We start from the raw sequence: 16,424 nt of genomic DNA, 5'->3' as shown, positions 1-16,424 counted from the left end.
GCAGCTTTATAACTTATACAATAACCAGCTGCTTCAGATTCAAAAGCATGTTCTAAGTCCTAAGTTGCAGGGGAGAACAGATGAAATGCTGACAGCTATTTGAAGTGTTGAAGTTGGGACAAAACCCTTTAAAATATTTGGACAGAGCATGACATTTTTGAGACTGAGCTGAGGGGAGCTAGAGCAGACTTGGGCTCAGGGTCTTAAACCACTGAGACAGTGTGGTGGAGAGGGTAAAGCCTGGCTATCAACAGTAAGTGTCCAAAAATCATGAGATTATCTCTGTTTTGAAAGTAACCCAATATATAAATTAGCAGCCAGAAGGAAACGGAGACAGCTGGTTGGCAATGGCTAATTTAGAATCTATTTAAGGCCAACCAATGCTGCAAAGGGGCAGTGACATTAGCTTTTCACTTTCACGACCTTGGAATTTGAATTACTTTTACATAAAAGTTTTGCCTAGTGTGAAAAGTACTGCTTCTCTGAAAAAAAAAAAGCAGCTTTTATTTCTCATTAGCAACTAAACCAGTTAAAACCCACCAACTACATAGCTTAAAAAAGCTGAATTAACACTCTGGGTCTTTTAGGCTTGGATGCAGAGGGGCTGCACTGCAAAGGGGGCTGCGAGCCCCTGGTTGGAGCAAAGCTGAGCTCATCCAGGGGAATTCTGAACTGTCCTTTGCCCTCGGCCCTCGGCCCTCGGCGGGGCCTCCACTGCCACACAGGGCATCACCGTGATCCTTCAAGTCATGGATCCTCGAATCCACGGGGACGGCGCGAGGTCTCCGGCCCCGCAGCCTGCCAGAGCCGCGCTTCCCGGCACAGTGGACAAGGCCAGGCTGGCGTGGTGGGGTCCGGTGCGGAGACCTCCCGGGAGAGGGTCGCAGGTCCCACCCCGCCGACCCCCACTGGGCAGCGCTGCCCCAGCGCCCGCCGCCGAGCCGAGGCTCCCCTCGCAGGCGGCCGCGGGAGGCTCGGCCGGGGGCGCTGGTGGCGCGGGGGCCCCTCACTGCCCTGACCCAGAGCACCGGCAGAGCACCGGCCCGGCCCCCGACGCTGAGCGACCGCCGCCGGCGTGCTAAGGAGCGGCCGAGCCCCCGCGGCGCAGAGGAGTCGGGAGAGCGGAGCCGGGAGAGCGGAGCCGGGAGAGCGGAGCCGGGAGAGCGGACTCGGCCGAGGCCATCAGTAATTCGGGCAGGCGCTGCCGTAGCCGGGCGAGAGCGGGACGGTGCGGACGGCGGGTGAGTGCCGGTGGCCGGGGCGCGGCCAGGGCGCTGCCGACGGGGCGGGCTCTCGCCGCCGCTTGGTCCGGCCGGGCTGGGGGGGCGCCCGCGGAGCCCCGGCTGAAGTTGTTACCCGGGGACGGAGCCCCGCAGGCTCTGCCCCTGTGGCCGAGGGAGAAGCCCCAGGACCCGTCGGCGGAGGAGGGGGAAAGGGGACGAGGGGCAGGGGATGGAGGCCGCGGCCTGCGGCGGCACTGCCCAGCAATCGCCCCGGCTCGGCGGGCGCCGGCGGGTGGGGCGGGCAGAGCCCCCTCGGCCGCATCGCCCCGCGGAGCCCCGGCCAACGCAGAGCGGGGACCCCCGCGGCGCCGCACGCGGGCGTTCCTCACAGAATCAAAGGATGGTTTGCGTGGGAAGGAGCCGTTAGAGGTCACCTAGTCCCGCCCCCCTGCCACGAGGGGCATCTTCAACCAGATCAGGTTGCTCAGGGCCCCGTCCAACCTGACCTTGAATGTTTCCAGCCACAACCTCTCCGGGCAGCCTGTAATGGCCTTTTATGCCGTGTATCTGGGAGGAAGGCTTTGCTATCACAGGCGATTTAGAGCTTTATAAATGCTTGTTGCAGGGCTCTCCCTCCAGGTGCAGGGTTATATTGGGTAAATGAAGTGACCACTTTAAAAGTGTAATATTACAGGGATTGCCTTGGTGAAAGCTTTGGGTTATTGTGGCTCCAAGATTTATCTTTTTATGGTTATCTCATCATTATCCTGCACCATCCTGGTTTGTATTTCATGCGTGGCCCAGCTGCCTGGCTTCTTCCTCAGTCCTATTTCAGGTATGATGGTGACCAAATGTCACCTCTGATGGGGTGTTAGCACGAAGACAGGAGTTGCCACTGTAATATACTCCTGGAGTCCTCACCTATCCATATGTATGTCCCTGCATGGATGCACGCCAGGCTTTCCAGGACAAATCGCAGTTTTCTCACATGAAGCCAATGGACCACCTGCCGCTTGTGGCAGCAATGATGAATGTGAACCGCTTTTGGGTTGAGCTTTGGTCCTTCAGCAAAGAGCTGAACTCAGTCAAGAACAAGGACTGCATTGCCCTGCAGTCATGAGATGATCCTGATTTTTCCAGGATACTGAAGGCAGCAATGCATGAGACTTGAACACAGACTTCAAGGAGGATAATGCTTCCTCAGACAGACAGTCCCTTTCCCAGTTGTGAGCCTGAAGTAAACCTCAAGGAAGAAACACCCTTTGTAAAACTAAGCGGAGAGTTGACTTCAGAGAGGTGGGATTACTCTGACTGTAATTGTAACTTCCTCCTCACGAGAACTGTTGTCAGTGGAATGTTGACTAGATTATTCCAAAAAGCCACATCTGGGATCTGAGAGGTTTATCAAGACAAATTTGCTTTTGTTTTTCATGTTCTCCTCGATCTCCAGGCAGCAGAATAACAAAGGATTTAGGCTGTACATCATACATGCTTCCTAAATATTAAAATTAGCAAATATCAAACAAATAGTCAATCTGTTGCTTCTCATGTTGCTTGTAACATTTTCTGGATCTGGATGATCTCAGAGTAACATCCTCACCAGTCATCACTCGTTCATTTTATTCTCATGTATCGTACTTCTGCTGGGCTGGGAATTAAGCACATATAATACAAACATGTGTGAGTAAGTGGCAGAGAATAAGAAATTAAAAAAAAATCAAACCCTTGATGTGAGTACTGCTGGTTTGCAGCTTTCTTAGAAATCCGGGAAATGTATTTCTTAAATTGAAACATGTCAAAATGCAGGAAGATGTGAGGGGCCTGGCTACTTTCACTGTCTAACACAAAGTAAGCATGATGGCAGTGCACTGTCCTCACCTAAATGCAGAACAAAACCCAGTGGAAGTATCATTCTGTTTTGACATGTACACAGCAAGGCAAGGCAGTCGTCTTGCAGCCATTTGCCTGTCTAGAGCTGCCCTACATACAGCTCTGAAGGCAACCAGCCTGATATCCAAACTTAGCACAAAAATTGACTCTTTTTAGCTCTGTCTTTTGATTAATGATTCTTTTTGCCCCTTGACAGGGCACTCAGAGATGCATGTAAAGAGAGATATCCCTCAGCATGCACACAGGCTGTGATCCGTCCTCTGTGGTCCCCAGAGGCACAGCTCAGGACTCACGTGTTCCTTCCTGCCAACTCCCAACCTGCCCATTACTGACCCTATATGAACACAGTGATGTTGTGCAGAGGGGAACTTAGATATTTTCCCATTTCTGAGCTCACTGCAATTGGGATGGCTAAGGGAGTTTATTCTAAGCCAGGGTAAAAACTAAGCAGCATCATGGCCTAAGCGCTGTGGTCAGAGCAGTAACTGTTCAGCTTCTTTGCTGAGGCTGTTAGAGCAGGAGAGTTCCTAACAGATCACAGGGGGGAATGCTGCTTCATAGGTCCTTATAAATATTCAGGAACCAAAGGACCAAGCATTCTATGTCAGAGAAGCCTGTGTCTGCATCCTAGAAAGTGAAGCAGAAGTCAGACGAGTATACTAAAGGTCAGAGCGCAGTGAGATAGGGTAGAGCATTGAAGGGAGCAATGCTCAGAAAGTCAGGGCAATGTGGAAAATGCTTATGGAGTTGATGCCCTGGTGTGTCAAGAGAACTTTCGGGTGCTGTGCTCCTACCTGGCACAATCATGGACAGTTCCTTCTTCCTGTTTGTGCACTGAAATGGTGAAGCTGGGAGCTCTGGTGTCCCAATGACATCCAGTGGTGGTTTTTATAAGCAACTGTCATTCCCCACCACTCTCCTCTTGAAGGCAATACTACAGCACCATAATGCTGAGTCTCGAGTTAGTTCCAGATATGAACTGTGATGTTCTGCAAAACTTGCACTGTCTTGAGTTTTTGTTAATTTTGAATTGGCTAAGTTTACACCATATTGCAGTCGAAAAAATATTTCTGTTTTTCACCATTTTACACAGGGTAGACTGTCAAATCCACTTTGCTTTCCTGGTACTTTATTGGTTATAGGAAACCACACTACAGAAAGATAGTTTGACCTGTCCTTGTGACTCTGAACATGCCACAGTGTCCCCAAGCAATACCTCAAGTTTCACTACTCTTAATATCTGCAAGGTTTTCCTAATGGCTTAGTCTTCCTTGCTGTAGTTAAATCCTTTCCCTTCAGTGATTCTAGTCACAGCTATGAGGACAGACTGTTCTGCAGGCTTTCATGCATAGAAAGACTGTTGAATGTCTCCTTGAGTTGTGCCCTTTTAGCCCAGACATACCTGTATTTTATTCCCATACATTTTCTTTTTCGATGATTTCTGCTGCTTTCCTCTTATCTCTGTCTATGTGCTCCATATCTTCTAGGGAACAGCGCCCAAAGCTGAACACAGGGCTGCCATTTGACCTTGTCCAAGGTAAACAGAAAAAGATGTATTCAAGGCCTTATTCCTAGTTGCACACGTGCCAACGTTTTTGCCACTGCTCAGGTACAAGGTCACTGGCTCTGCTGAAAGTGCATGTTGGTCCCACACTATGCAGAGCTTTTACCGAGCTGGTACTCTCCCTCGCCTGAGATTAGCTCCATTGGTTAGGGCACGGTGCTAAGAACACCAAGGTTGTGGGTTTGATCCCCATATGGGCCATTCACTCAAGAGCTGGACTCGATAATGCTTGTGGGTTCCTTCCAACTCAGAATATTCTGTGATTCTGTGATCACAACAGGGCAGTGGCTCATTTCCAAACTAAATACTTTGCTCTTGTTCTTAAACTCAAATTTAACCTTCATTCTGTTTCCTAGTGTGCTGGAACCCCAGAAGTTCCACCATCCACTTCATCACCCAAACCATTACTGAAAGTATGAACTACTGGACCTCCTCATTCCCATCAAGGTGGAATTGCTTAGTAGAATTGTAGAATTGCATGGTAGAATGTGTTTCATCCTGCTCATGTGTAGGTAAAATCCCTGTGTGTTCCCTTACACAGCACCTGCAGTTCGAGGTCATGCAGGCCGAAGTTGTTCTCAGTTTCTTCCTGAATTGCCTCCAGGGCAGAGGGTAAGAGATCACAGGGTGCTTCTTCCAAGAAACGTAAACCATATTTCTGCAAAAGTGCATTTTAGCTTTGTTTACTCAGTGAGGAAGTGCTGCAGGAGAGGTCAGTGAACTGAAGCTGTCTCATCCTCTCTCTTGGCAGTCAGGGGTACACTCTGATTCAGTGTCTATAGTTAGGAGATCAGCTGTGATGTATCATCCCAGCTTGAATTTTTAAGGCTTAATTGTTTATGTAACTAAAGTATTAACACATCAACTAATGCCTTTCAAATGCCTCTACAGGCAATCCTGTAAGATCCTTTCTGTGAAAAATATAATTCTTCTTGACTTTGAGACTGGAGAGAGGATCAGGCAAGGAATAATGGCCAAAACATAAAAGTGAAACTTGGTGCATGTGCATTGGGTAGCTAATACATGTTGGCTGTGTATAAATAAAGGTATGTGAGGAAAAATACCAATACTTTCTTGAATGCTGAGCAAAAATAGAAGGTATGGAGAAGGCAGTAAAGGTGTCAAACATTGCCAATATTTGCTTGCCAGTTACTATAGTTGCTTATTTTAAATGAAAAATGTTTTCTATACAATTTCTCGCATAGAGTTCTGTTTTCTATATTAAGGAAACAAAATAGGCATACCAAATTTACTTGGAAATAGTCACAATAATTGTAGCATTAGAGATTTAGTTGTGCTGCTTGAGCCATGCTGGAGTGAACACTTGCAGTGTCAGGTACACTTCTCTAGAAACATGAACTCTTCTGTAGCAGCTCCCCTCACAGGCTATGAAGAGAGATGCTTAGCCATAAAGGGCCCAGCTGCTGCTGGGGCTGACCTGAAATTCAGGTGCAAACAGAATTTATGCAGACTGTACCTTTCATTTTTCAGTGCAATACACTATGGCTTGCCAGGTTTTCTGCCAGAAACTGTATCCTGATTTGATTTTGATCTCTGGATGGGAAGCTTCCTAGAGCTAATCTAAATATATTTCATGATGTTTGATCAGGACTTGGTCTCCAAGTTGAACTCCACAGCTACTCTATGCTGCATGCTTGAGTCAGTTGTCCCAGTTGTGCTGGTTTAAAGGTGAACCAACAGGGGGAAATGAACTCACCACGAGAGAGATTATAAGTCAGACCTAAAATTTAATAATAATATTACAATAACAACACTGACACATAAGGGAAATTGCTTTCAACTCACAAAACCCCAGCAGTATAACGCAGTGTCCTGGGGCACAAACCCAAGGGGGCTTGTTTGCCCTTGTGCTGAGACCCCTGTGGTTCCCCCAAGTCCAGAGCAAAAGGAAAAGGAAAACCTGTTGGTGCAGGTGAGGGCTGTGGTCTGGGCGAGAGCGGGGATCTCCTCCTGTCAAGGTCCTGCTGCTTCTCTGGATCCAACGAGAGGTTCCTGAGATCTTCTTACCCACCACTTATGTACCCTCAGGGAGCACTCAGTCCCTCCCCCTGGGCGGGGACTCACACAATGGGTGATTAACTCTGGGAGCCAGGGCGTGTTGAGCTGTTGATGGCCCATTAGCAGCTCCGCCCCCCTCAGGCTGGGTGTGAAGGTGATAATGGCTCCCTGGGCAGCTGCTGCTAATGGCCCACTGTCCTTGGGGAATGAATAGAGGGGGTGGAATACACAGGTTTGATCACCACCACACAGGGTTAGCTGGTCCCTCCAGCTGAACTAGGACACCAGTATGCAAGAACTTATTCAAAACTTATTCATTTTTTGAGTTCTGCTCTGAAATGTGCCCTCAGAGAGGTGCCTCCTGGGTGGAGTGCCACCTTCTGTCCCAAGGGGTGCCTCCTGGCCATCTGCTGTTAGCTCACACTGGGAGCAGCTTCACTGCTGATCATGCTCTCAGCATGACAGAGTAGACCTGGTCTATTTAGGTTAGATAGCAGATTCTACAGTGAAAAAGTGAGATTGTTACAAAATGGATTTTCAGTAGTTTGCTCTCTTCTCAGCCATCCCTTTGCAGTTCCCCAGCTTCAAGGAAAGAGAGTGAATCTCCTAATTCCTTTAACTTCAGTGTCAACTTAAAGAAAATGTGCAACTTATTAAAGGACACTTTATCTTGTTCTCATTTGTTTTTTTCTGTTTTATTTACTGAAAGAGTAAATTTCTGGATTTTCATTTCAACATACCTATTTTGTACACACTATTTACCCTGCTCCAACCCAGCACAGGATGCATCAAAGCCACCTTCTTGCAGCCTGGCATCTTCAGAAAGTGTATCAGCTGCAATACAAAATTTCAGTCTGTGGGAATTGCCCCATGCTCCAGTAATGGCTACACTCCAGAAAGGACAGAGATGTGTCAGGACTTGGTTTTCCCTTAGGACTGAGCATCTCTGGTGGTCTAGGAGGTCTCTGCAGCTCCGTGCCCAGTCCCCACATGATGGCACTGGGTCCTAAGAAGCTCGTGGTGCCACCCAGCCTTTTCCCACCTGCCTGTGTACCTGCCTCGGTGCACCTGGCCCTCAGTTTTTCCTTCTAGAGACCCTACCCTGCCACCTTGCCCTTGCTCTGAGTTTAATTGCAGAACTGGGATGCAAAGCACCTTTTCCTAAAAAGTACCTGGTTTTAAGTGAGAATCCTGAACAGTGAAGCACTTCCAGTGCTATCACCAACAGCTGCAGTGTGTTTCTTTTCACATTGCACATGACCTTCCTTCACCTTCCAGACTCTGAACTGGGCTTTCTGCTAAGTTAAACAGCAGTACACTGTTGGAAATTGTCTCTCCATTTAAATACTCTTTCCTTTTCTTCTTTCTGATGAATGAAAAAGAATCTCACCAGGTTACCAATACAATATTACACTTCTCCTTACATCCTGGACTGTCCCAGGAACTACTGATTGTGTGGACACAGGGCTCAAAAGATCCCTCCCCATGCAACCCTCAGTACTGTTCGGGATATGTAAATTAGAGTCATAGTCAGCCCAGATCACATTTGGCATGCAAGAGGGAGGTAGCTGTAGAGGGCAGTCCTGGTTTCTGTGGTCCTGCAGTCAGGACATGCTGTACTGTCCCTGTTTGTTACAGAAGAGGCTCTAGTGACTGTGCTGCTTGCTGTGGTTGTATCATCATGTATTTTCACTGCAGGATCACTCTGTGCCTTGGTTTCTCCTCATCCTCACTGCATGGGTCTATACTTGTTCCACCCCCTCTCAACTGCCAAACCTGCATGCTACCCAGGGCAGTAGTGTGGACAATCCACAGGGACAGTAGCATAGATAAACCAAGGACAGATGTGCTCTCCTTTGCTCTGTGCTGTTCCTGGCTGCTCTTTAGGAAGCCTCACCTGCAAGCACCTAACATAAGAGGATTGCTCCAACATTGTACATCACATGTGCTGTGCTGTGAAAACCTCACTCTGATTGGCTGTGACATCACCTTCAATTTATTTCAGGAACTTTGAAGTGAAAAAAGTACCCACAGTCCATGGCTGAGAGCACCAGGTGAAGCTCAAGAAAAGATGGACCAAGGACGATGCTGACGCAGCCAAAGCACCTGAGAGGATTCCCGTCCTGTGAAATGTGGGTGGCAAACCTGCCATGCCCTGCCTGGTGGGGCCTGAGGGCTGGCATGGCTGCTCCATGCTGTGCACACAGATGCCTGCTGGTAGCACTGCTAACACGAGCACTGCCCCAGGCTGCCAGCTGCACATGTCAGAGGCAATAATGCTATCTTATCCAGAGGTGATAACAGTATTAAGGAAACTTCCCTGTCTGACCATCCAGGAGCCACTCTGGCACTCACTGTGGCACCAGCTGAGCTGGAACCGAAGCCCCTTTGCAGCTGCTCCCTACACTTCCACAGTCAGACCTGGTTTCTCACCAGCTCCAGCCCACGTTTCCCATTGCAGTCTCAGACCTCTCAATCCCCAAAGTAATTTAGTCATGGTGCAATACCAAAGTACCAGCTTGAGCTGGTGCCTCTGAGGAGGGATCCAGAACAAAGGGACCCTTGGGCTTTTATCCCCTCACAGTCCAAGCACAGGAAGGTCTGGGGGTTGTGGGCTCCTGCTGTGTCTCTCAGTGCCAGGGCCCCTGGCAGTGACACAGGTCCCTGGGTCCCTTTTTGTGCAAAGGGTCAGCAGTTCTCATTCTCTTTCCTTGGGCTTGGGCTCTTCTCCCAAAGAGATCCACCTGCAGCTCCATTGCAGCTCACCCTGAGCTACCTGCACTGCACTGAATGTATTCCTCAACAACCACGTTCTGTCCAGTGCTTCTCACACTCCAGAGGTCACATGCACTCTGCCCAGGCTGCACATCCTGTCACTGCTCTCAGGGAACATGCTGCATGGCCACTTCATACTCCTGGTCTCTGATGTTTCAGGATGTGTGTGTCTGTGTGTTTGTGTTCTGCTTTTGTTAGTAGGCACTAATGTGCATGGTCTTATACTTGACTTAATGACCGCTCAGCATCTAATGTTATTTTTTTCCTTGTCTATAGTTTATGCAAACCTTTTTTTTTAGCAGGAAAATCATTTACCTCTGTTTAGCTTTTTTTTTTTTCTGGGTAAAATGTAACTTAATTGAAACACTAAATTATTTGGAGTATGTTCATTTTATCTAGATGGTAACTTTTTCTGAGTACAGGATAAATACCTGAATTGGAGCATTTTTGTAAAAACTTGGTTCTATTCCTTTGGGTATCACATGAGAGGAAGACATCAATTAATTCAGTAACTCAGTATATGTTGAGGCATTGTTTGGTTTCAGTAAAACTTTCTCCTAGTGTAGGGATGTCCCATTTACTGGTGTGTTGAAGATTAATAATTCATTAGAACTCTAGACTAGTTAATTTCACTGCAAATACTGTTTCATATCAACTCATTTTTTTCCCCACAGTGACTGAGAGGCTGTTGGAGCAATAGGACTACTAATAGGCTTGCCCATGTACAGGTGGGTGAGGTGCACTTTACTTTAGTTCATGTTCCTGGAATTCTACTAACACAGGACAATGGCTGATCCTTACAATATCTGGGAAAGGCTTGTTATCATTTTTCTTAGTAACTGAAATCAAGATTGGACTTGGCTTTAGTTTTTAAGAAATACAGTCATTGTCTTTAATATTGCTGATCAGTCTGTCTGGTGGTTTTTAGCCTTTCTCCTGCGTGGGATGTGCAATCATCCCAGTGTTTAGGTAAGAGATTTCTTAGATTCGAAAAGTGAGAGTTCTGAAGTGAGCCATTACCGTGTCAGAGAGTTGATGGGATGGTAAAGGTATGAAAAAAAATAATCCCAGAGAAGATAAAGGAAATTTCTCACAGAGAAACTAGATTAACTTCAGCATCCCTGTTCACTGAAGAGAAACTGGGGGATGTTTACAAGTAGAATCTTTATTTCTGGCCAAAAGGAATGACAACATAACTTCACTATCAGATACTGCAACTCAAGATCCAGAGTGCAATGGTATCAGCAGGGGGGTCAGCTTCTACTTCAACTCCCTTTGCACCTGCCAGCTGCAAGACAACTGCTGTGGTGTCACTTCCAAAAGAGATCTGCGCAACTGCTGAGCCATAACCCAACATCTGTACCTATAGCCAGTTGGCAGAAATTACAATGAACAATAGTATTACTGTACACATACATTGTTCTGGAGAACAGTCAAAGTTCTGGCTTTAGTAAAGGTAAGTTATGTCTCACCAATCTGTTGAAGTAATTAAGAAAAGCTGATGAGTATATGGAGTGAGTGAAGTCCAACCAATATAATTACTTAGATTCTGAAGAGACTAAGAGTGATCTGGAAAGTACATGAGTAGTGGGATGATGACATCTGATGATGGAACATAGCACTTTGGGGTAATAAAGACAAGAACTGACCGTGCAGAGTTGCAAAGAACCTTAGTTAAAAGGTGGGAAAAGGAATATAGTTCTCATGATGTAAAAAGTGAGCTGACAGGGGAAAAAAGTTGATATTATCATTCAAGGTTTATGGAATTATTGTAATTGGGACTGCTCTGTGGAAATATCAGATCAGTGCTATGCAATTATTCAAAAAACAAAGTAAATTTCAGGAAACCATGAGGAAATAAACTGAGAACAGAAAATACCATTATGCTGCAGTATAAATCAGTGGTGTATCCACATCTTCAACAATTGTTTGTGGTTCTGGTCTCTTTCTCCAACAGAATGTATCGGTGTTGTGACAGCATCAGGAAAAGGAAACAGGGTTCAGCTGAATGTATGGTGCTGGTTTAAAAGTAAACCAGCAGGAGAAACAAATCCAACACGAAAGAGATTATAAGTCAGACTGACAATTTAATAAAAATATTACAATGGCACAAAGAGAAATTGGCTTTAACCCACAAACCCTAGAATTATAACCCAGCCCTCTGGGGCACAAACACAGTGGGGTTTGTTGGTCCCTGTGCTGAGCCCCATGTGGTTCCTTCGAGTCCAAAGTAAAAGGAAGGGGAAAACCTGTTGGTGCAGATGATGTCACAGTCTGATCGAGAGTGGTGGGCTCCTCCTGTCGAGGTTCTGCTCCTCCTCTGCATCCAATGAGTGGTTCCCCAAGTCCCAAAACCCCAAGATTATACCCCCTCAGGTGCAGGTGGGAGCACCCAGTCCTTCCCCCAGGGCAGGGAGTTCCACACTGGGAGATCTGACTCTGGGAGTCAGGGGGAATTTTGGAATTGTTGCTGGCCCATGAGCAGAGCTGAGCCCTCAGGTGGATGTGGAGGTGCCAAGGACTCCCTGGAGGGGAGTTATCTCAGCTTCCGTCTCACAGGCTTCTTTCACACTCAGCTCCCAGTCTGAGGGGTCACGTGTGCCCTGGGCAGCTGCTGCAAATGGTCCATTGTTAACAGTTCATGGGAAATGGCACAAAGGATGTAGAATACACAGCTTTGGTCACATCCACAAAGAGATAAACTGGTCCCACCTGCTGAACTAGGATAGGCATTGCCAGAGACAGGTGACTAGATTTGATGGACTTTGGTCAATATAAACACTTTCATGTTCAAAAATACTTGTAAATTGCACCTTTGCTTAGTGACACAAAAATAGTTATTAGGAAGGGATCTTCCCTTCCTGGAGAAAAAAACCTAAAACAATAAAGTAATAGTGTAATATGAAATATGAGACTCTTCTATGTCCCCTTATTGGAAAAATACACCTCAAAAGAAAAAGCATTTCTAAAAATCAATTTAACTCACAGAAGGTGGTTGTTTATAAAAAAATCAAACACATTAAACTGAAAAGTATTGTTTCCTGTGTTAGGATTTCTAAGCTTAAGAGAGGCTGTCTGACGTCAAAGTGCCAAATGTTTCATGCTGTTCTTGCTCCACAGATTCCCAACCAAGTGACTCGCCATTTTGTGTTGGATGCATGAATTTGTACCAGCGATGACTGAGAGAGGCATTTCTCCTCAATGACTGGGAGAAGGCTGGCCCAGTGATTATCTCCTTGGAGAAGTTCAGTGTCTCTCTTTGTAGCCCTCATGGCCCACTATAAAGCCATTCATGACTCACATTCAGCATCTCTTTCAAGAAGGGTTGGACTGGCATAATGTAAGTAACATTATGGGCGGAAGTGAGTGAAAGGACTAAAGGAAATATGTCTTAGGATGTTTTCTTCAGGTTTGTGAAGACGTTAGGTTACACTAGGTGAATCCAAGGAAAAGTATGGAAAGGCTCTAGATTGCACATTGGGCTATAATTTGTGCCAACACATTGAGTTCTGGTACCTAACAGTTGACTTCAGTATTTGAAGACTGAATGTTGAGAGAAAACCTGAATGGTCTGGAGAAATAAATGAAAACAAAGATCTGCACTTTTCAAAAAGAAGCCTTAATTTGCGAAACTGGCAGAAATTATGTTTACAGAAGGAGTTCAGGCATTACTGGTTTATATCTTGGGTACTGTACTAATAAAGTGTCTCTCGTAAATACCAAAACATGACAGCTAATTAGAGAGAAAGGGAAAATATTCTTGAGGGCAGCTTTATCACAAGCAAAGGGGCATTAACTACATGCTCAGATGTTTCTTTTCTGTCTCTCACCCTTCAGTATTGATTTATGCAGCTTTGCAGAAGGTTGGTTCACAAAGAACATGTGAAGAAAAGATAATAAAGAATGATTTATTCAAGATAAAAATTAAACCCACCCAAAATCTCATGACTTAATAGTACTGCTTGCACTGTCATACACCAGACTGATATCTGGATAATTATGCTAACATTTTGTTTCCACAATGATGTCATTGATGTGATGGGATGGAAGATCTTGCTTAGGGAAGTACCTCATCTACTGTGTCAGCTGAAGTTTTCAATAAGTTAATATTTCTTCTGTGTTGGACTTAAGTATGAAAAGTTCTGTTTCATCAAAAAAAGTGAGCATCTTTCTTCATCGTCCCAGAAAGATTACACTGGAAGGTGAAATCGGAGCAGAGGATGACTCAGTACAACCATTCATCAGAGTTCTCTCTCCAGAGCTCAGCAAATATGTCATTAAATTTCACTGAAACATCCCTGGCTTGGGATGAAAGGACTCTCTTAGGGCTGAAGATTTCACTGTCAATCCTTCTGTCTGTTATAACTTTGGCAACAATCCTTGCAAATGTTTTTGTTGTTATTACAATTTTTCTGACTAGAAAGCTCCACACACCTGCAAATTACCTCATTGGCTCCTTGGCAGTGACTGATCTTTTAGTGTCTGTCCTTGTGATGCCCATCAGCATTGCTTACACTGTCACCCATACGTGGGCCTTTGGCCAGGTGATGTGTGATATCTGGTTGTCATCAGACATCACATGCTGCACAGCCTCTATCCTACACCTCTGTGTTATTGCACTGGACAGATACTGGGCTATCACAGATGCCTTGGAATACACAAAACGCCGGACTGCTGGCCGAGCAGCCCTCATGATTGCTGTGGTCTGGATGATATCTATTAGTATTTCTGTGCCACCATTTTTCTGGAGGCAAGTGAAAGCTCATGAAAAAATTGCAAAGTGTACTGTGAATACAGACCAAATTTCCTACACAATTTATTCCACTTGTGGAGCTTTCTACATCCCAACTGTGCTCCTCCTAATATTATACGGTAGAATTTATGTATCGGCTCGATCCAGAATTCTGAAGCCACCCTCATTATATGGGAAACGTTTTACTACTGCACACTTGATCACCGGCTCTGCAGGGTCTTCCCTCTGCTCCATCAATGCTAGCCTGCATGAAGGGCATTCTCATTCAGGTGGATCCCCAATAGTTATCAATCATGTTAAAATAAAACTTACAGATAGTGTTCTGGAAAGGAAAAGAATTTCTGCTGCAAGAGAAAGGAAAGCCACCAAAACTTTAGGCATTATTCTGGGAGCTTTCATTTTCTGCTGGCTGCCTTTTTTTGTCATGTCCCTAGTCCTACCCATTTGCCAAGATGCCTGTTGGTTTCATCCCATCCTTCTGGACTTTTTTACCTGGTTGGGTTACCTAAACTCATTAATCAATCCAGTAATTTACACAGCTTTTAATGAAGAATTTAAGCAGGCTTTCCAAAAACTAATACTCCTCAAAAAGCATTCATCTTAAGGCTCTCTTCTTGTGTTACTGACATTTGTGCAATCTCATAGCCTACCTGAAACTTTCCATGCTTTTATTCCTAAGGAACAGAATGGTAATTGCCATCTCTGCTGCTACCCTGTTCTGTGCATGTAACTTGCAACTTCTTGCCAATTTGATACTTTCTGTCTGGAATTCTGCATTCCATAATAGAACTCGTCTGTGGTCTCTGCAGGGATTGTGTGTGTATATAAGATCAACAACACATGAAATAAACTTTGTAATGAGGGAAGGTGTGCAAACCAGGGAGCTGGGCTTGTGTGAGGAGGTGACACATTACCCAATTCTACCATGCTTTGTATCCTGATTGGAGGAAATTCTGTATATATTTGCAGAATGTCAGTATTTCTGCTGTATATCATTAACTATTTATGTAGGCTGAGAAAGTTTCTGGAAAGCAGGATCTGATACTACATTTTCAGTCATATCCTCTATCATATCTATGTGATGCTGATAAGAAGATAATAAGTTTTCAGAAGTTGTGTGACATAGCCAGCTATAACCAGCTGCAGGGCAGGGAGGCATAGCACAGATTTAAGTTATATGAATATTTCACACATGCTGCATTTGAATTATGTTTTTGGTGAACTTCAGAAAGAAGACTATTTGAAGTAATTTTTACACATTTTATTATTAATAGAATAACCGCTGCAGAAATATTACCGAATAAATAGCATGAAAATTATTGGAAAATACCTTGATCTTATATTTTTATTTATTTTTTTGCATGTGCAGACTGAAACAGGAGAATATGTTTAGTACCAGTGTGGAATGATTGGGACCTCAAAAAACAGACAGAAGGTTCACTCTTTTGTGACAAGAAATGGGAATTTAGAGAGGAGAGAATGAAGTGAGAAACCAAGGAAAAATTTCTTAGTAATTAAGGTTGTTAGGGTGGATGGGACATCACTGTCTCTGGAAGTATTTAAGTACTGGTCAAACAAACATCTGTCAGGAATCATACTGTCAGAACCCTCTGCTTTTGGGATTATTTCCCTGATTTGGCAGGTGGGAAGCTGGCACATGGAAGTCTTGTTTGAAATCTTGGACAGGACAACACATCAAGTGGTGCAGCCCAAATTTCATTCAACTTTTTAGTCTCTGGGCATTTTACAGCACAAGTGTCCACACTGCATTAGGAGAGGCACACATTGCTTTAGAAGTTACCCCATCATCCTTCTGAACACCCTTCAATCTCTCAGCCTGCCAAAATTCATCTCCACCATCCTTTGCTGTAGCCATCCCAACACCCTCCACCATTGCTCAGGTCCACCACAGCCTTCAGCCTCTCCTTTGCATTTTTGGCACAACCTTGCAGATTCTCCCTGTTGCTGGTGCCTCTGCTGAAGACTGGACCATAAAGTGATGGCCCAGGACCATATGCATGCTGCAGAGTCAAGCAGAGTGGTTGTGTGGTCACAGAACTGCAGTCTTCTCTCTCACAGTATTCACCAAGGGCACTTAAGGCTGCTCTGTTTGGGACACAGCTCCTCTCCCCTCACAAAAGTGCACTGATCTAGCTCTGTCCAGCTTGAGGTTTTGATGATGCTGCTACCTGGCCATATC

General features: G+C 45.4%; 1 protein-coding gene across 3 annotated transcripts; it reads left to right on the top strand.

Annotated features, from left to right (window-relative positions):
* Window positions 1-1,000: 1,000 nt before the first annotated feature.
* Window positions 1,001-15,547, top strand: HTR1D (5-hydroxytryptamine receptor 1D). Of its 3 annotated transcripts, XM_071576678.1 has the most exons (4): window positions 5,260-5,289; window positions 8,702-8,828; window positions 10,146-10,199; window positions 12,592-15,547. In XM_071576678.1, the coding sequence occupies exon 4, from the start codon at window positions 13,692-13,694 to the stop codon at window positions 14,826-14,828; it is 1,137 nt and encodes a 378-aa protein (XP_071432779.1). In that variant the 5' UTR covers window positions 5,260-5,289; window positions 8,702-8,828; window positions 10,146-10,199; window positions 12,592-13,691; the 3' UTR covers window positions 14,829-15,547. The 3 variants fall into 3 exon arrangements, with proteins under 3 accessions (XP_071432778.1, XP_071432780.1, XP_071432779.1); XM_071576677.1 differs by lacking the exons at window positions 5,260-5,289; window positions 8,702-8,828 and adding an exon at window positions 1,001-1,241; XM_071576679.1 differs by lacking the exons at window positions 5,260-5,289; window positions 8,702-8,828; window positions 10,146-10,199 and adding an exon at window positions 1,001-1,241.
* Window positions 15,548-16,424: the final 877 nt, after the last annotated feature.

This window comes from Pithys albifrons, chromosome 24 (genome assembly GCF_047495875.1).
Source record: "Pithys albifrons albifrons isolate INPA30051 chromosome 24, PitAlb_v1, whole genome shotgun sequence".
Lineage (NCBI taxonomy): Eukaryota > Metazoa > Chordata > Aves > Passeriformes > Thamnophilidae > Pithys > Pithys albifrons.
Note: the sequence above shows the minus strand (reverse complement) of the source record. Positions and strands in the feature narration are given on the sequence as shown.

What these genes read in the sequence shown, in the direction of transcription:
- HTR1D (XM_071576679.1), top strand. Translation starts at nt 13,692, where the DNA reads ATGACTCAGTACAACCATTCATCAGAGTTCTCTCTCCAGAGCTCAGCA.